Source organism: Rosa chinensis, chromosome 2 (genome assembly GCF_002994745.2).
Source record: "Rosa chinensis cultivar Old Blush chromosome 2, RchiOBHm-V2, whole genome shotgun sequence".
Lineage (NCBI taxonomy): Eukaryota > Viridiplantae > Streptophyta > Magnoliopsida > Rosales > Rosaceae > Rosa > Rosa chinensis.
The window spans coordinates 20,958,635-20,977,922 of NC_037089.1; the positions used below are offsets into that span (position 1 = coordinate 20,958,635).

The 19,288-nt window shown below is 37.0% G+C and overlaps 2 protein-coding genes across 3 annotated transcripts; one reads left to right on the forward strand and one right to left on the reverse strand.

Moving 5' to 3' along the window:
- Window positions 1-2,219: 2,219 nt before the first annotated feature.
- LOC112183884 (probable hexokinase-like 2 protein) lies at window positions 2,220-5,839 on the reverse strand. Of its 2 annotated transcripts, none has more exons than XM_040515374.1 (9): window positions 5,416-5,777; window positions 5,149-5,305; window positions 4,419-4,601; window positions 4,251-4,325; window positions 3,997-4,152; window positions 3,700-3,798; window positions 3,469-3,602; window positions 3,057-3,138; window positions 2,220-2,968 (listed from the first exon to the last, which is right to left on the reverse strand). In XM_040515374.1, the coding sequence occupies exons 1-9, from the start codon at window positions 5,604-5,606 to the stop codon at window positions 2,591-2,593; spliced, it is 1,455 nt and encodes a 484-aa protein (XP_040371308.1). In that variant the 5' UTR covers window positions 5,607-5,777; the 3' UTR covers window positions 2,220-2,590. The 2 variants fall into 2 exon arrangements, with proteins under 2 accessions (XP_040371308.1, XP_024177966.1); XM_024322198.2 differs by having other exon boundaries at window positions 2,221-2,968; window positions 5,427-5,839.
- Window positions 5,840-10,361: 4,522 nt separating this feature from the next.
- LOC112183885 lies at window positions 10,362-12,711 on the forward strand. Its single transcript, XM_024322199.1, has 3 exons — window positions 10,362-10,662; window positions 10,860-11,950; window positions 12,259-12,711. Exons 1-3 carry the CDS (start codon window positions 10,362-10,364, stop codon window positions 12,709-12,711), a joined length of 1,845 nt encoding a protein of 614 aa, XP_024177967.1.
- Window positions 12,712-19,288: the final 6,577 nt, after the last annotated feature.

The window sequence follows — 19,288 nt, forward strand, 5'->3', positions numbered from 1 at the left end:
AAGTGCGTTGAAAGGTCAGAGTCCTACGTGGACTCTTTGACATTTCAACGCGTACCGGGTGGAATAGGTTGAAAAGTCAAAAGTATTTGTCAAACCAAATTATGACATCAACACTACTAGATTGGTTTTTGGAGGGACCTGGGTGAGAGTCTAAGAATAAGAAAGAAGAATGAACGTGGGAATTGGACAATAACATGGAAATGATGATTGCGAGCACTAAAGCAGATCATCCGAGCCTGCAAAAGCTACTTTGTTTCTTGGTCTTTGATCTTTTCCCTTTTGGCATTGTGGATCAAATGTAAATAATTGCTTTGTTGAGCATCATTTGATACTAAACATGGTATGTTTAGAACTGGAGTGGAAAGTTTCTGTGTGATGGAGTGCTGTGAATAAGTTTATGAAATTGAACACACAAAAAAAATAGCTTTATCTTCAACATCAAAATTGAAGTTGCATATTTACTCTAGATTAATTGAGCAAAAAAATGTTACCAGGTAAAGACTAGATTCTGTTAGTTTATGCGTATTAGTTGAAGATCCACATTGTCATAAGTTTGGAAAAGCAAGTTCAAGAACATTAGTTGCATATTCACTCTATATGGTTGGATCGACAGGATACTAGAGTAATAGTTTAACAACACACTAACATAATTCAGATTACAAAATCTCTCTACCTTTGAGGCTTTGAATTCTACAAGAACACCATGCATGCATTTGTTGTTTAATAGCTTGAATCAATCTCTATCTCCAACCCCACAAAGCACCTCACCATTAATAATCCAGTTACCCACTGCCAAAGGCATGGAAGAGACAACTATCATTTTAATGAATAAATAAAAAAAGAGATGATCGAGTTGAGTGCTCTACTGCTCTCCCAACATAATGTGACAGAAAGTGACTCAACATATTGATTAGTACTCTTCTTTACAGAGAGCCTTGAATCTCATCCAGTTAAAAATGGTGGATTATTCGTTTCGTTCCGGAATCAAACTCACTTTCGTGTCTTGGCCAATAAAAGGACAAAGCTACAAGGTATATATCTACAATTATTACCATTGTTTCTTCTCTTTTTCATAAGAACAAAGCTTCCCAATTCATTTATAATTATCTTTTTCATGCCAAGACAAAACTGATATTAGTTTTCAAAAGATTTATTTATGGAACCAAATGCAATGATGTGAGGCTAATATGTTTATGAAAAAGAAGCATCTCCAGAACATACTGATCATTTGATGTGGAATGATTATACTTCATTGTCATGGGATTTTCAAATGCTTAATAACATATATGCACGCAATAAGGACTTTGGTAGCAATTCCATAATGACCAATTAATTGCAATGCACGTATAAAAGAAGAAAACAACTAATTTTTGAAGTCGAAGGCATATGATATGCATTTGAAGCCCATACCCGAAGTATATGAAGTTACAAACCCATTAAGCTCTATAATATGTATTATCTGTCTCTCAAAATATTTATAGTATTGGTAGTGAATTACGAATTTGATATACCGTGGATCGTTAAGTAATTTACCCACGTGAGATAAGTGTTTTTCTCATTCATGACTTGTAGGAAAATGAAACCACATAAGAGTCTTTTATAGTAGTAGTTCATTTCGCCCATCTAGTGTAAAGTAATATTTTGAAAGGCTTTCGACGTTATTAATAGTGGATCGTTCATATTGTGTATGGTAGCCAGATAGTTGTGCTTTTTAGTCGATTTTTATTAGTAGTTTGTGTCGAACCACATAATCTTAATAATAGTTGAAGGGCGCATATGAAGCCTCTACATCATCTACTAGGAGTACATACTGCCCAAAATCAAATTCCAATTGCCACCAGCAATCCTCCAAGGAATCTTTTAAACAACTGAGCTTTTTGAGCTGCATTGAAAATAACTGGTGTGGGCTTCCATGATGGACCTGTTTTATCTCTTAGTGAAGATACTTCCAAGCAAAACCCAAACCCAATTGGACCAATTTTGTAATGGCTTTGCGTGCCACCCACTATTTCAGGTTTATTGAGAGGCATGCTTTGTTTGCATGCCTGTCTTCATGTGTAGGAGGAGCTTCCACTACAAATTGTGACAGAATTCTTTCTGTTGTTTCTGTAAATTTGGAAAGATAGCCTAATTTGGAAGACATGTTATCATCCCAGTTCATAAGTCACTTTCAATTCTTTCTTTCTTTTCCGTGCAAATGATCTAAATTGAATACTGGAGATTTCAGTTTACAGTCTTTACTTGTCCCGCAAGTAAACAATCTGTTACAAAACTGTAATTTTATTTATTTATTTTTTGATCGAGATCACACGGTTCCTCAAAGGCTTTCTAGGCCCAGAGACTAATCTGTGCCGAAAGATCATGTCAAAACGCTACCTCCCCTTTGGCCACCAATAATATATTGGGATTTAACTCCAATAAGCGTCAGCGGGATTCGAACTCCGGTGTGGGAATTCCACACCTGAAGACTCTTACCAACTCGACCACCTGTGGTGGTTAAAACTGTAATTTTATTTATAGAAAAGTTCTAAAGAAAAGAGTGACAAGAGCTGTGGCCTTTTTCAGAAGCTCGATCAAAAGAATCGTATGCTTAAAATTCTGGTTCGGGTTGGGGTTCAGGTTGAGGATCAGAATCCTGCATTTGGGATTTAGCAGCATCCTTCATTTGTGAAGCAGCTAGATATAAAGCTCCAGTTCCTGAACCACCATGAGAATTTTCAATAACAACATTGTCCGAAAGATTATTACCAAGCATTTCCCAGACACCACTGTTAAGGTAATTTCTGAAGACTCTGTAGTGCTCATAAAGCCCGCCTTCCACGGTCACTATACTTCTCTTGTTTTCAATTCTCCCAAGCTTCTTTATGATCCCAAGAATTCCAGCTCCAGCAAGACGAGCACCACGTTCTGCAACAATGTCACAAACCTCGGCGACAACTTCCCTCACCATTGGAGTAGATTTTTTGATCTAGGAATGATGAAGCATAAGAGTCAAGTACTTGAGTATTTTGCATATCGTTAAAGATTGAAGACTGCTTCAACTAAAGACACCTTACCCCAAAAACTTCCTCAATTTTTTCTCCGACAACTTCACGATCGTCTGATGTGTCTTGATGCATTGCAGCCATATCAGGTGAGCTAGAGGAAATGACAAGTGGAATTTTATTAGTAGGCTAGTAGCTGAATGATTCTCTCAGATCCAACATTACAGAAGTGTTTATTAAGTGCTTTCAACACACTGTTGCAGCCTTTCTGTCATTGTTTCTGTAATATTTAAGGCAGCATTTAGTAAAAATTAAGATGGTGTAAAATACTATTTTGCTTTCCATCATGAGGACCATTGTGTACACCCACACAAATTCAATGTCATTTTGTTTTTGGCCATATCTCAGTTACTATATTTTCTCAATTCTGGAAGACCATGTAGCTAAAACAAATACTGCATTGACATTATATTTTTTTCTTCACCTGAGTTGGTAAGGAGTCATGAGTTTTGAAGGCACAACACGTTTGCCAAATAATGCTGTTTCCTTTGCCATCTTCAGTAATACTCTTCTCACAACCTCTCCCAAATACATTCCGGAAACCAACTTCTCAAATCTCTGAGGTAAAACAGGATTAGAACAAGAGCAGAAATGTAGGTTGAGGTTGTCAATTTCGTTAAAGTGTCCTTAGAATGCAAGGGATGTCTTGCCTTACCCGGAATCCAGGATTTGAGCTTTCAGCATCTAGACAAGTATCAAAGATTGTTATTGGAAGATGAGGAGTACTGAATTCTCCCCACTGTGTGCTAATTACCTGAAAAACTAAGCAGATATACATGTAACTCTGCTACTCTACTAATATACCATCATGTTATAATTAGAGAATCCATGGGGAAAAATATTGGTAATTAGTGGATATGCCAAACAAAAATTAGTAATGCAAGGCTTAGAATTTTGCATGTATGACTTCTTATTCTCATCTCTGCTATATAGATGTGTCATAGTCACTAACCATCTCGCCTAACTTAGGCGACGGACCATGCCACTGCAGAGCTGCATCTGCAGGCTCTACATAAGCAGCATCTGTACCCATCCCTAGAGTAACTGCGGCCACACTTTCTCTGTTATAGTATCTGCCTCCAGCCAAAGTCCCTACAGTATCATCAACCTGTTCAACATGATTAGTAATATAGCTGAATCAACTTGTTGCAGTGAAATCATGCTACACCTGGAAGTCATGCACATCAAACCAACAGAGTTGCTTACCATTGCATAAACACTCAATTTTACTCCACGTTCCTCCAGAGCTCTATTGAAGTCACTCACCAACTTCTTTCCCAGCTTCTCATCCGTAAACATATAAACTTTAGGAAAGTTCTCGTTGTTGCATGAAGTGTAAAACTAGAGAAAACGGGCAATTGTAGATAAACTCACTGTGCTATCCGCCTCGAAACTCTTCCATGTGATGGCGGTTCCAGAAGTGGCCACAGCTTGGTCCACTGGACATGACATTATAAAACCCAGCTTGTTGTACTTGGCTGGTGCATCCTTTTTTTCACTATTTGGATGTGCTTCAACAAACTTCCCCAGCTCCACAGCAATAAAATCAAACAATTCCTAACAAACCAGAAGAGTTTAAATGCAATTTTGTATGCTGAATTGAAGCCTACAGTACACATTTCTTTTATCATATACAAGTTTTAGAGTGCAAGAGGCATCTTATTGAGTAAAGACCAATGCATATATAACAAATCCATGCTTGGCAAAGCGACTCTTGGGTCCTTAGAAATAGGATATAACTGTATAGATTCAAATTAATGACTCATTTTGGGTTTGAAAGGACCAGAGTAAGCCAAACTGAGCGCTGAAAAGCTCAAAGTTGTATATAAGGCTACTTTGAGCCTCCAAATTCTCAGAGCTCTTAACTTTATGGTTCACCTTGGACCCTAGAAATCTCTGATACAACCCTATGCACGTGCTGAGATCTCGACTATCTCAATTCTGGGACTGCCATCAATATCTCAATTTTCACTACTATATAAACTTTAAAACTTCAAGTGAAGGTAGTTGTGTCATTTCAAACCCAAAATGAGTCGTTTCTCTCACAAGCCTTATTGGTATGTATTTTTTCTTATCATTAAGGATACTCAAATAAAACTTATACCTTCGTACTACCAGTACCATCCAAGAGATTAGTCGGAATGTGAATCTCCTCCCTATGAAAATCAGAAATGGGATCATTCTTCCCTCGAAGTTTTGCACACAAGAGCAAGAAGTTGGTCCGCCGCAAATTCACCCCATAATACATTCCTTCCTCATCTCTGCCACCACATCAATAACTCAAAATTTAATATTTACGTACAGAAATTAACTACTAAAACCAAATTTGAGCTAGCCTAGCAAGTTCTCAAGAGATCGAGAGAGATCATACGAATTAAGTACCCAGATGGGAGTGAAGCAACATAGGAAACCAGCATATTGAGACTTGTGTGAGTTCCATTGGAAGCTATGAGGGAACTTCGCATGTCGGCGACGAAAGCATTTGCCACCTGCCATAGCTTTGGCACTGGAGTGGCGCAATCTCTGGCGAATTTGCGTAGAATTTTCTGCGTTTCTTTCCATTGTTGCTCTCTCCAGCGCTTCCTCTGCCTCACCAAGGCAGCTATGGCTGTTATTGCAGCGGCTGCGGTCAATGCTGCTGCTGCCACCACCTCCTTCCTCATTTTGTCAATCTGAGCAGTGTGTGATCAGAATGATGAAGAAGCTCTGCATTTCCTCCGTCTGTTTTGTCTTGTTTTTGGTGATTTGAGAGGGGAGATTAACAGAAACCCGCTTTTTGTGCAGGGAGGAACGAGTATCATGGAGGGAAAAGAAACTTATGCATTCCTATGCGCGCAAAAGGGCAAAAAAGAGAGAGACAGAGAGAGATAAAATTTGATTCAAGTGCAAAAACTAGACCCGGTTATAGGCCGCATCAATTTCTGAGTACGGCTATTGTCATCCTACCATTCTCTTTGTTCACCCAACAAATATTTGAATTATTAAAAGAATATATTATCCAAATGCAAAATGACTAATCAATACACTAAATTTCTAAAATTCAAATCTATAAGGAAAACTAAATATATAATTAATTAACTACAAAACTACTTAATTTCTCTTCTGATAATATTAATCTTCATCTTCTCCATCCAAATTTCAATTTATTACAATTTTCTTTTTTATCTTTTTGTTGCGTCATCATCGTTAATTCGCTATTCAATTCACAAAACCATAAGTGTTAACTTCATCAAAATCTTTATAATACCTTTATGAGAAATTTTAAATACACATCCCTAATCACTTAATACACATCCCTATTATTTTATATTTCAAATTAGATTTTGTAGGTAGGTTGAATGACCAAAACAGACATCTATGCATTAGAAAGAAAGAAAAATAGTCATATTTTCCTTATATAGAATAATTTATGTATAAATAGTTAGATAAACACAATAAATTTCTATACATGACCTCCTAATTTAGTACAAGAATAAAGTTAGAAACTATCTAATTTAATTTTCTTTTTAAATAAATTATAATTAAATGAGGTTAGAAGCCATAATATTTAGAATTGCAAAATCAATGGTATTAAATATTTTTAAAACAGATAGTTTTACTCCCATTTTTTAGTTAATTTCCTTTTCTTTCTTTTTTCTAAGAGATACAATTAATCCATTTATTTTCTAATATAAAACATCACGGGTGAAAAAACTTTGTAATTGTTAATTTGTTTGGCCCCTCTAATGACAACTTTGTAGTTCCACCATTGGAGAGAAACTAATGATATAGTTTTGGTTAAATGTTCAACTCATAATTTTATACTTGATCAACATGGTGTTTGGTGGATGAGAACTCAAATAATATAAAACCTATTTATATGCATTTATTTAAAGGGAACAATAATAAATCTTTATGGATTTCTGAATAAGTAACACAAGTAATCAATATGGTCATTTAAAAACATCAATATACTAGAATATACTAATCATATTAAATAGTAGCCTTAATATAGTCAAATAATAGGATATTTCATGATTTTTGAGATTAAGGATATTTTAGGTACTTTTGGTTGTGTATTTAGTAGAATATTAGAATGAGAAATTAAATGAGTGGTGTATTAAGTATGGAGTGTGTATTAAGTAATTAGGGGTGTGTATTTAAAACTTCTCTACCTTTATGAGTACTGAGAGTAAAAAATTTAAAACACGAAAAAAAAATCAATATTTTCTTCATTGCTCATAGTAGCACTTACCTATAATTTTTTAATATGGATTGAAATAAACAAACATTGAAACTGAATAGAAAAAATAAAATAAAATGGAAGTAAAACAAATTATGATTTTAGAAGGAAACTTTAATATATTTTAGTACGTCTTTTTAATTGATATAAACTAAATGAGAATTTTTTTTTAAACAAAATTTCTTTTTTAATTTGATATGTTATATGATGGAGGATATTCCTGGAAAGAGAAATTGGTTGATAAGTAAATCTAATAATTGAAATTAAAATATAGGATGTAATGAGTAAGTAGGGTGAACAAAGAAAATCATAGGGTGGAAATAGTTGCACTCTTTCTCTTATTAATTGTGGTCTAATGACTCAATTTTCACCTCGGATTCGTTTCATTTTTCATCTTGTTGATTCAATCCTCATTAATTTTTTTTACATAACCAATATGCCCTTATTGAATGTGTTAACACATAAAAGACAAGAATTAATAGGACGTAAAATTAGCAAATTTGATTAGTATTCTTTTTTGGCCAATAATTTGATTAGTAATTTAATATTGTTGTATAATAAAAGGGGAAAAGAGAGAAGAGAGATTCAAGAGAATTGTTTTCCCATTGATAATAGGGCCTCTATTTATAGGGGATTACAAAACATAATACCATTAAGCACAAGGAATCATATTCCAATACATACTAGGATATCTAGAAGATTTTGCCCCTATTCCAACTAGGATACATGAACCAATATGGACTAGGCACATTAAATTATGATTTCCTTCCAACACTCTCCCTTGTGTTGTTCAAACATGCTATTGATGGTGCTCCTTAAGTTGTCTCGTTAAAAACCTTGTCGGGTAACAAAAATCTAGTAGGATAAAAATAACCTCAGTCGAAAGGAAAAAAAAGTATAACACACCCTTCACACTTTGAGATCAAAACATGTAGACATCGAGCCTCCCCCTGATGTCAACGTCTCCCTCTGATGGCAGCAATCATAGGAGTTCGGATAATTTCATTAGACCAATACTTTTTACATATTTATTGAATGTGAATATAGTAATTACTTAGTGAATAAGTTTGCCATATTGTCCTCAGGTCGAACTTGATTCACTATCTCTGATCTTGAGGAGAGTTTGTTGTTGCTGATTGTAGAAGTTGAGGCAAGATATGCTTAATATTGTCGCCCTTGATGAAACTTTACTTCATTTGTTCAATACAAGTTGCATTATCCTCATCAATGCACGTAGGTTCATTTGTGGTAGATTTCAAACCACATGTTCCTCGAATATGCTTAACTATAGATCTGAGCCACATGCATTCACGAGCAGCTTCGTTAACAATTTCTTGATAATGTTTTTCTTATTCAATACCAAATTAAACTTCTATGGTTATGGGTCATGGCTCTTGTATGCAATGTCAAAATTTTCATAAATATGGTTCTCCTTCTTTAACATTAAGCTCACCATGGTAAAAATGTTTTTTTGTCGGCCCTATATGACTACGATTCTTTGAAATTTGGTTGGTGGTGCCCTTGTGTCTCTTTGGCTTTGTTCTATTATGTAGTTCTTATACTAGGATGATTTGGATGTTATATATCTGAGCCATACACATTCACGAGCGGCTTCGTTAACAATTTCTTAATAATGTTGTTCTTATTCAATGCCAAATTAAACTTCTATGGTTATGGGTCATGGCTCTTGTATGCAATGTCAAGTTTTTCATAAATATGGTTCTCCTTCTTGAACATTAAGATCGCCATGGTTAAAGTGTTTTCTTGTCGGCCCTATATGACTATGATTCTTTGAATTTGGTTGGTGGTGCCTTGTGTCTCTTTGGCTGGGTTCTATTATGTAGTTCTCATACTAGGATGATTTGGATGTGTGTGGTGCTTCTGGCTACAGATTTGATGACATTTTTGAGTCACCTGATGGATTGGCTTGTAGTAGTGACGACACGGCCTCTCCCCCTTCCATCGCATGGAGGGTTTGCTGCTAGTTGGGCTTTTTTATTTTTTGGAATTGTTTTGTATTATGTTTACTGCTTGTTGGCCCAATTTTGGGTCTTTGTTTCAATAAGCAAATTTCTTTCATCACCCAAAAAATATAAATTAATATGAAAGGTTGATGCAAGAAACTAGAGACATTTCCAATGACAATATCAACACATTATTGGAGATAAAATCTATGAAAAATAATCGTTAGTTAATTTTTTCTATTTCTCTCGTTTCTTTTATTTAGTCATCACATATTCTTTTTGTTGAGTAAAGATGACAACTCTAATTCAATACATTTCCAGAAGCATTGGGCTCAACCAATAACGGGAAACATGCTATTCCAAATTGGACAGAAGATCTCTACTGCTGGACATGAACTTATGAAGTGGCACACATCTGAATTCCAACACCAAAAGGCTGAGATGTATATGCTTCAAGCCAAGATGGATGCCATCATGTGGCAACCCTTCTCACCATTACAATATGAGGAACAGAGGCAACTTCATGTCTGGTACAGCCAATTACTTGCCAATTAAGAAAAATACTGGAGGTAGAGATCCAAGGTAACATGGCTGAAGGATGGGGATCAAAATTCTGCTTTTTTTCATTGGAAAGCTTCTAACCGAAAGTGCAAAAATACAATTAAGGGACTGCTGAATACCAACAATGAGTGGATAACGGATCCTAATATAGTTAAGCAACTACTTCTCAATTACTATAATCAAATCTTCTCTACTGAAGGTAACTGTGCTGCAGCACTATCCGAGATCTTTCGAGCAACTCCGTTGAAAGTTGCTCCACACATGAATGAAGATTTATTGAGGCCTTACTCTGATGATGAAATCAAGGCTGCGTTGTTCTAAATGATGGTATGTCCCCTCAAAAAGTCATGGACCTGATGGTATGTCCCTTTTTTCTTCCAAAAATATTGGAACATTGTTGGTTTGGATGTATGTCTTGTTATTCGAAACTTTCTTGAGAAGGGTGAGATTTGGACTGCTTCCAATTTTACTCACTTATGCCTTATTCCGAAAATTGCAAACCCTACTGCTGCATCTCATTTTCGTCCCATAGCTCTGTGTAATGTCATCTATAGGATTAGCTCCAACGTTATGGCTAATAGGCCAAAGAAATGGCTCCCTGACATCATTTCTCCCCTTCAGAGTGCATATGTTCCGGGACGTTTGATTTCGGATAATACCCTAGTAGCTACTGAGGTGGCACATTTTATGTGCAAACTGAGGCATCGGGAAGAGGGTTTCTTCTCCCTCAAGCTGGATATCAGTAAGGCATATGACCGCCTTGAGTGGAAATTTTTGCAGGCTATATTGACAAAGCTGGGTTTTGACTCTAAATGGATTAACATGGTGATGAGTTGTGTTATGTCAGTCACTTATGCTATTCTTGTTAATGGTGAGAAATCTGAAAGTATCATTCCAACCAGGGGGATCAACTTTCACCCTACCTTTTTATCTTATGTGTAGAAGGACTGTTAGCTTTGTTATCACAAGCAGTGGACTTTGGATTTATCAAAGGGTTGAAAATGTCTCCTTAGGCCCCTATATTGTATCATCTCTTCTTTGCTGATGACAGTTTCTTCTTTGGTGAAGCCTCAATACAGGAATGTACTCGAGTGAGAGAAATCTTGAACACATATGAATGTGCTTCTGGAAAAAAGATAAACTTCCAGAAGAGCAGCGTGGTGTTTAGCAGGAATGTACCTAAAGAATTGCAATATGAGTTTGCTGTTGTACTGGAAGTAAATTGTGTAGAGGAGCATGATAGATACTTGGGCTTGCCACTACGTGTGGGAAAAGCCAAGATGGCCAACTTTCGGTATATCAAAGAGAAACTCACAAAGAAACTAGTTAACTGGAAGTTCAAAATTTTAAGTTGTGCAAGAAAAGAAATCCTCATTAAAGCTTTTCCTCAAACTATGCCTTTGTATGCTATGAATTGTTATTTATTGCCAAAAGGTTTGTGTGATGATATTCACCAGTTATATGCTTCTTTCTTTTGGGGAGATACAGATGACAAAAGGAGGATTCATTGGAGTAGCTCGGAGAGATTGTGTCTTACCAAACATGAGGGAGATATGGGTTTTAAAAATATCTTTGCCTATAACCTTGCCATGTTAGCTAAGCAGGGATGGAGACTGGTGTCCAAACCCAACTCTTTGGTGGCTAGAGTATTTAAAGCTCGATATTTTCCCAATTGCTCTTTCTGGGAAGCACAATTAGGCGACACACCATCCTACTCGTGGAGAAGTATTCTGGAAGGTAGACCGGTGTTGAAAGCGGGGGTCAAATGGAGAGTGGGAGATGGAGAACAGATTCATATTTGGGAGGACAAATGGATTCCTAATTACTCAAGGTCTCAGATTCACAGACCGGAAAACTCAACTTCATTCGATAGGGTAGCTGACCTTATTGATCCTCACACTAGATCTTGGATTGCTCCATCTGTGTCTACACTTTTTTCTCCTGAAGTCGCTGCTCAAATACTATCCATCCCTTTAAGGAGAAGGGCTGTTTCGGATAAACTCTTGTGGGAGCCCAAAAAACGGGGTTACTTCACCGTTAAGACTGCGTACTGGATTGCCAGAGAACAAGTTCTTCGTAATGCTCTTGCTTCTACTTCACAGGGGGATCCTTTTAAGGAACTATGGAAACTCCTTTGGAAAGCTAGAGTGCCTGCCAAGGTCCAAATATGTGCATGGAGGGCCTGCCAAAACATCCTACCTACCCACTAGAGAGCGATTATGCACCAAGGGATATGATGGTGAAACGAATTGCCTACTGTGCTCTGCTACCCTTGAGGATACAACACACATCTTCTGTAAGTGTCCGATTGCAAAAGAAATCTTCTCTGCTCCCCCATTTAATTTATAATCTATGGCTATGCCAAATTTGGTTTTTTAAGGAATGGATACTAGAAACTACACTTGTCCTTAAGCCAGAGACATTTGAAAAGTTATTAATGCTCATCTGGTCTCTCTGGAAAAATCAGATTACTACTCTGTGGGAGGATCGTTCCAGACCGCCTTTGGTTCTTTTATGCAAAGCTTTAGCTTGGCTGGAAGATTTCCAGAAAGCTCATGCTACTCTTACAGCACCGAAGCAAACAGTTAAACATTATTGGAGGCCTACGCATGAAAGCAGAGTGAAAATAAATGTAGATGGTGCCTTCTTACCATCACAAGTGCATGGGGGAGCTGGTGGTATTGCTCGAGACCTAACTGGGCAATTCATGGCTACTTTTGCTCACCATATACCATATGTGAACTCTGCTAAACAGGCAGAATTGCTTGCTATACGAACCGGACTTGAGATGGCAATACAACTACAATTGTCCTATGTCAGTATCGAAACAGATTGCCTTGTAGCTGTTCAAGAAATTATGCACCAACAATCTGATTATTCAGAGTTTGCAGCCATTATTGCTAACATTCAGGAACTCTAGAAGCGGTTAAATGAAGCACCGATTGGTTTTGCACCCAAGAATTGCAACCAAATTGCGCACAGACTAGCTAGTATTGGTTTTGAATCTGGTCAAAAGGAGTCTTGGCTCCAAAATGCTCCCAATTGTATTCTAGATGTACTTCAATATGATTGTAACCATTTGAGCTAGCCTCTTTCAATGAAAATTCTCTTTACAGTTAAAAAAAGGGACAATGAAAAACTTCATATGGAGAATTATTTTAAAATATCAAAGAAAAACTTTTCTCTCTAGACTACTTATAACCTAGTCACCACCGTTTGCGGGTCTAGGTACTTTGACACTTTCCGTTTACCATGTTAGCGAGACATTTGTTCTCTCTTCACCTCTCTGTCATTTCTCTCTTCGCTTTTTTTTTTTTCCTTCTCCCCATATGTTTGATTTTGGTGGAAGAGTTTTTCTTTGTTTCAATGGCTAGGCTTCTTGGTCCTTGGCCATACTTTCTCCTTCATGTCCTAATTCTCACACATCTGATCATCTTGACTGATGTTTTTGGCCTCACTCTCCTCCAAAGTCTTACTTGTTGCTTCAAGAATAAATGAGACTCATGTTGGCTGCATTGCTGACATTGATGCTTTTTTGCTGTGGTATTGTGAGTTGACAGCGTCAGCTTTCAATAGTGATGAGGTCTTGGCCCACACCTCTTGTGGTGTTAACGGTGGTGATGCACATCCTCTTGGATAGTAGGAGTTCCATGGTAACTTCTAGATGGTGGTGTGGTTACACTACCACAAAACTAGGCAATATATACCATTGATTCCCCACGTTTGAGCTAATGGTGACTGACCCTTTGATTCTTTGACTATTACAACATGACCATAGGCCAACGATAGATTGCAAACGGTTCTATTAACTGTTGTAATCCACAATAGCAAACATTGGTGACACAAAGTTGCATCTATCACCGATGATATTGTTTATTAATAAACTAAACAATAAAATAATAACATAGCTACCCTTTTTCATCCCACTTATTTAGTGCTATATTTTGTTTTTTGCAACAGAATTTAGTATTATTCATCCCCCATTCTCTCTCTCTCTCACACACACACACACACACAACAGCTAAACAAACAATGGATAACTCAAAACTCTCTTGCTCTCTCTTTCTTCTTCACTGCCATTTCTCAAACTCTGGTAACCTGCAACACGACCTACGCCAATGAATCTAGGGTGAGCCAATCTATATAACCCCTATGGCCATACGACGGGAAGTTAGCTAACGCGCCATCACCAACGGTTTACTGACCCCAACAGCTGCTAATCGTGTCTACTTCCTCGCGTCCCCCATCTTCTGCAAAAGGGTTCCGCCTTTCTTTACTATAAAGTTTATTGTAGGTATAATTGCTTTGGATTTTAGGCTTGTTTCTTTCTTCCTGGTTGAAATTTGTATTTCAGTATGGAATCATTGCTAGAGGATTTTATGGATGTTTTAGGGTGTTGCATGTTCCTTTGGGTGAATCTGAAGTATTTCTTGTAATTGAGTATTTAGCTAAAAGCATAAGCATCCAGGTTAGTTATCAGATGATATTTGTAACGTCCCGAACCTGAATTTACTGATTTACTAATCATTAGGACGGTAAACGACCTTTACTTTCACTTTTACTGTCGTTTCAGTACTTTTAGGGGGCCCTAAAAGATGACTTTTTGTTTGGGTCAAAATTTGAGAAAATTTCCTTCATGAAAGTTGTAGAGGACGTTAAACTGAGCGCGTGCATATGTGGTACGTAAAAATCGGAGCTCGTATGCAAAAGTTATAAGCGAAAAACGGAAATTACTGTTTATGGTAATTTGTCTATAAATAGCCGAGTTACTGTGATAAGTTTCCATTTTCGGAAACTTACCGAGCTCTCTCTCTTCTCTCTCCCCGATTCTCTCTTCCTCTCCGACCTCTTCAGCTTCTTCCGGCCATAACTCCTCCATCCGGTGATGGATTTTGAAGCATAAGCTGTCGTTGGAAAGCTCTCTTCCTTCTTTTCATTTTTGGGATCGTTTGGTAGCTTAATTTGAACCGTGGAATGTGAAGCAACGAGAAGAAGAGGACGGTCACTGTAGCAGTTTTGAGTCAAGGCTGATATTTTCCGATTCCCGCGGTCTCCGGCCACCAAACCGGCGTCGAAGGTTCGGTTTTTGCCAAGGATCATTTTGCCCCTAGCCTTGAGACACGATTTGCAACGTGGAGGAAGAGTCGAAAAGATGAATTTCTGGGTTACTATTCACCGATCGGGTTCAACCTTCTCCTTAATTGTTGAGGTACTTCTACTCGTTTTCTGACTTTGTCTCAGTTGAGAAAGTTGTTGGGTCTGTTGAGTTGGTGCTGCTACCAAAGTTTGGTGGTCATCGGAGGTGGTGGCCGCCGGAGCTTGGAGGCGCGTAAAGTAGGTTTTTAATTTCTGTTTTAGCCCAATTAAATCCCATAAATGTTGTGGAGCTTATATATGGAGTTTGGTGAAGATCGGTGAGGTTTTGAATGTATTATGAATTTTCAAAAATTATGAATTTTGATTATCGATTTACGAGAATCCGACCGTTGGATATCTCTTGGTTTTGCCTTGGAACCTTTAAATTAACGAATTGGTATTAGTTGTATAATTTGGGTTGAGTCCGAGAAGAAGTGGAGATGTGATTATGAGGATTTGATTTTAGGAATCGTATTAAATGGCTGAGTTGTTATTCACGGAATATAATTGAGTATAGGGCGATGTACCGTGCTATTGCTCGACGAAGGAACTCGGATGCGTGATCACCTAAATAGTACAGTGAGTGGACTTTTGTTTTAAATAATGATGCATGCATTTATCTTGAAATTATTGATTAATTTAATTATCATTTTATTTATCAGCATAATATTTTGCCTTGGATTATAATTTTGACATTGTTTTTCCATATGAATTTCGGTTACGAATCTATTATGCTCAGATTTAGATTTATGAATTATTTTCAATTATGGTTCGGAAATGGATTTTGAGCCTTCGATAAGTATCTCCGATATATGGCTTTTATTTGAAATCATGATTTTCGACGAGTTATTTTCCGAGGTGATTTCCGGAAATTTATAATACATTTCTATTCTTCGATATTGAGATTTCTGGAATATTTTTCGAAAATGGGATTTTCGATGGAATTATATTTATCGATTATTTCTCGCCTAATGGTTCATTGACTTGAGATTATTTTGGCGTGCGGGGCCATGCCACGTCGTTGGAATATGTCTTTTCTCGTGAGTATTGGGGAAGCCTTACTGATTTTCGAGTTTTCGTATGCTTTTCAACCACCATACCTGGGTCGTCATATTTATTGCTAGCTAGCCTATTAGTACTACTCTCTGCTTACTATGTGTTCGTGGGTGAGTAGAGCATGGGATGCTCCAGAGTGTGGGACACTCCGACCCGAGCCTGGGAGGCTCCTTTATTTGTATGGTGAGAACTTCTTCCCCATATTTGACTGATACCTTCAGCTAGCGAGGCTAGCTCGATTTCTTTTGACTAGCGGGGCTGGAATGTTTTTATGAATTTTCGTGTTGCGAGAAATATGTTTTATCCACGTTGCATGCATCGAGTTTTTTTTAAGGGAATAAATATGGGAAAGTATTAAAGCTTTACTTTCATTTGAATTAACTTACTTATTTATTTTTGTCCACTCACTCTAACGTGTTTCAAATTACTTTCCCCTGGGCCCTTCGGTTTCAAATGCCCAGTTTGCAGGCGAATTAGTGGAGGCCGGGCGTACATGGCATTTGAGGCATAATTGTCACTACTTCCGCCTTGTAGGATCCCTTAATCGATCTTTTACTCTTCTTTTTATATCCTTGTGTATTAGTATTGCTCTAATAACCTTTGGGATTAGTATTGTTGAGTTTTGTGTTTTGTGAAAGTGGAGTTTATGGTAATTGGGAGCAGGGTGGCTCCAGAAGTATAAGGTTGGTTTGCTTAAAGTGTTTTGTGTGTTTTACAGGTTTTTGGGTAGTCCATTTTAGGGGTGACTCTGCTGAAATTTTGGTAGAGCTATTCCTAAGGTGGGCCTCATAGGGTTACCTCGGATTTCAGGGTGAAATTCGGGGCGGGTCCTGTCAATATTTTTCTTGACTCTTGTGTTTTAAACGTACGTCTTTTAGTTCTGAAATGTCGGAAAGATTTCTTTTACCATTTGCAAATTGTGGGTTTTTTTTTTCACACCTAATCTATTGGTTCTAATTTCTAAGCTTATTCCTCTGTTGTTTGGTAGCCGAGAAAATTGATGGAACATAAAGAAAGAAAAGATTTCAATATATATTAAGTAAGCTAAATGTCAGAAATTGGATATAATTTTAGGTTGCTATCCTTATTACAATCAGTCTTAAGTTTTACCTTTTTTTAACTTAAGTTTTACCTTTTAGGTTGCTCTGTGTTTTATTTCATTACCATATGTGGTGGATGATAGGAGTCACAAGAGAAGTCTTTATACTGTAACTAGTCCACTAATTATAATCTTTCTTGAACTCTGAATCCAAAACATAGTTTTGTCACAAATTAGGTCTCCGTAGAACTTAATCATGCAATGATTCTATAGTTGTAGTGTGCACACACTAGAATGGTCCAGCATGGATACATTTTAATTTTTTTGAAGTGTTAAAATGTGTTTTGTTTCTATTGCAGATGGTTGAACCAATGTTGAAGGCTGCTATGTATCCTTTTCTATTGGTTACATATAGTAAATGTATAGTATTATAAGATGGAAGAGAAGATTTGAAAGTTGATGGACTGGTTTGATTAATGTTGCTATCCAACAGACTATAATTTTTTGACTATTTCCAAGGCATCCAAATCCCATCTATGACATAAGTTGTCTATTTTATTTACCTGGTAGTCTTGGAATAAAAATCTTACATCTGAAGACCATAGCTCTCCAGAAGACTTGTAAGAATTTTAGATGATATTTAGTTTGTGATGTAGTGTCCTTTTACTTTCACCAAATTTGTTTTTATTGCATCATGATTGTTTTTAACTTTGCCAAAGGCTTATTACAATGCTATCTTCCACTAATTGGGAAACTTTCATAAACAAGCATGTGCTGTTTCTATAATACTTGGGTCTTTTAGCCTGTATTGAAATATGCATTATGTGGGTTTGTTACTCTTGACTTTTCTACAGTAAGATATCTACATTGCTGGCTTGATCTTTTTTTCATGGGATTCTCTTTGACGCAAAATTGCATGAGTTTGGGTTTTAGTTCGGCAGGTATTTCCATGACCCTTTTCCAATATGTATAAAGATAATATGGACAGAGAATACATCAAGCCTAGTGGGTAATCACTAATTTGTGACAAATAAGCTTGTCTGATCATTTCTTACTATTAAGTGCTACACTCCATTTATAATTCCAGAATCCTAAGATTGTTATGTTGACTTCTCTCTGTGACATATTGTAGTTGTCATCTGATATACCATGTTACAACTCTTCTTTGTTCAGATGGTTTGAAAGGCAACAATCTCTACTTTGTAGGTTTATGTGCCACATTGTGAGTCTTCAGTTATTCTTTGACATTTTTATGATGTTTCTGGCAACTACAAGTTTAGTGGTTCTGCATGGCTTTATGGAATGGTTTAAAGGATTTGAAGGGTTTTAAAGTTTCTGAGCTCTGTAACAGTCTTTATATTGTCTAAATATTGCTTTCATTTTATGTGATGTAGTTATCTATGGAGGAGTAGAGGAGAAAACACTTATCATGCCAAGAATTTCTTTTCTCATTAAGTGGTTTAATAAGGGGAGTGAAATTTGCACTCCCCTTTTTGAAAACCACACACCCTCTTAATATTTTATTAGTTTTAGTTGGCTGATGCTTTTTTCTCTTCCTAAAATATCCCTGCTCAGTCACTTTATTTTCCCCTGCTCTCTAATCTCTCTTCAACAGTCCAACTCGATAGAAATGAACCCAGCAACAAGGCCAAAATTATGATACAGTTGTTCAGAATCCTCCAATAGAGCCATCATGGCAGAAGAACTGGAAAATCCCAATTCAATATGTTTGATCTCGGAATGGGTAGATCGATTTCGATCTGTTCTTCTTAGATCGGGGGTGAGAGCAAGCGAGGAGACTCGTCGGGTTGTGATTTGCTAGCGACGGGTTTTGGCATCACCGCTGCAACGGGAATCTGGGCAGTGGCTGAGATTTCGATCTCATGGCATAGATGAGCCCGGAGAGGGTCTGTTTATGTCTTGGGATACGGTCTTGAGGTACCACTTATTTTCTGGGTTCTTCCTCTTCAATCTTTTAGAGTTTCAATCACAGTCAAAACAATACGAAATCCAATTTATTCGGCAAATCAAGATTGTGAAAGCAAAGGAGAGGAGATGTTTGGTTGTTTAATCACGAGACAAATCAAGATTAGGAGAGATTGACAATCAGAGGAAAATGATCTAATTAATGTAATTCCCAGATCAGGTAACAAAACCAAATGAAGGATATAATTGTGTGATCAGAGAAATGGGAAGATGATGAGAAGGAAGAGAGGTTCCATTGAGAGAAATATGTTCTGGTCGAGTATGGATGATTCTGGTGCTC

Coding starts and splice junctions, on each gene's coding strand:
- LOC112183884 (XM_024322198.2), bottom strand. CDS start 5,707: ATGAGGAAGGAGGTGGTGGCAGCAGCAGCATTGACCGCAGCCGCTGCA. Junction 5,306..5,426: donor GTTGCTTCACTCCCATCTGG/GTACTTAATTCG, acceptor ATGTGGTGGCAG/AGATGAGGAAGGAATGTATT. Junction 3,139..3,468: donor ATGACTCCTTACCAACTCAG/GTGAAGAAAAAA, acceptor CATTTCCTCTAG/CTCACCTGATATGGCTGCAA.
- LOC112183885 (XM_024322199.1), top strand. CDS start 10,362: ATGGCTAATAGGCCAAAGAAATGGCTCCCTGACATCATTTCTCCCCTT. Junction 10,663..10,859: donor TTATGCTATTCTTGTTAATG/GTGAGAAATCTG, acceptor TCTTTGGTGAAG/CCTCAATACAGGAATGTACT. Junction 11,951..12,258: donor AAGCTAGAGTGCCTGCCAAG/GTCCAAATATGT, acceptor TGGAAAAATCAG/ATTACTACTCTGTGGGAGGA.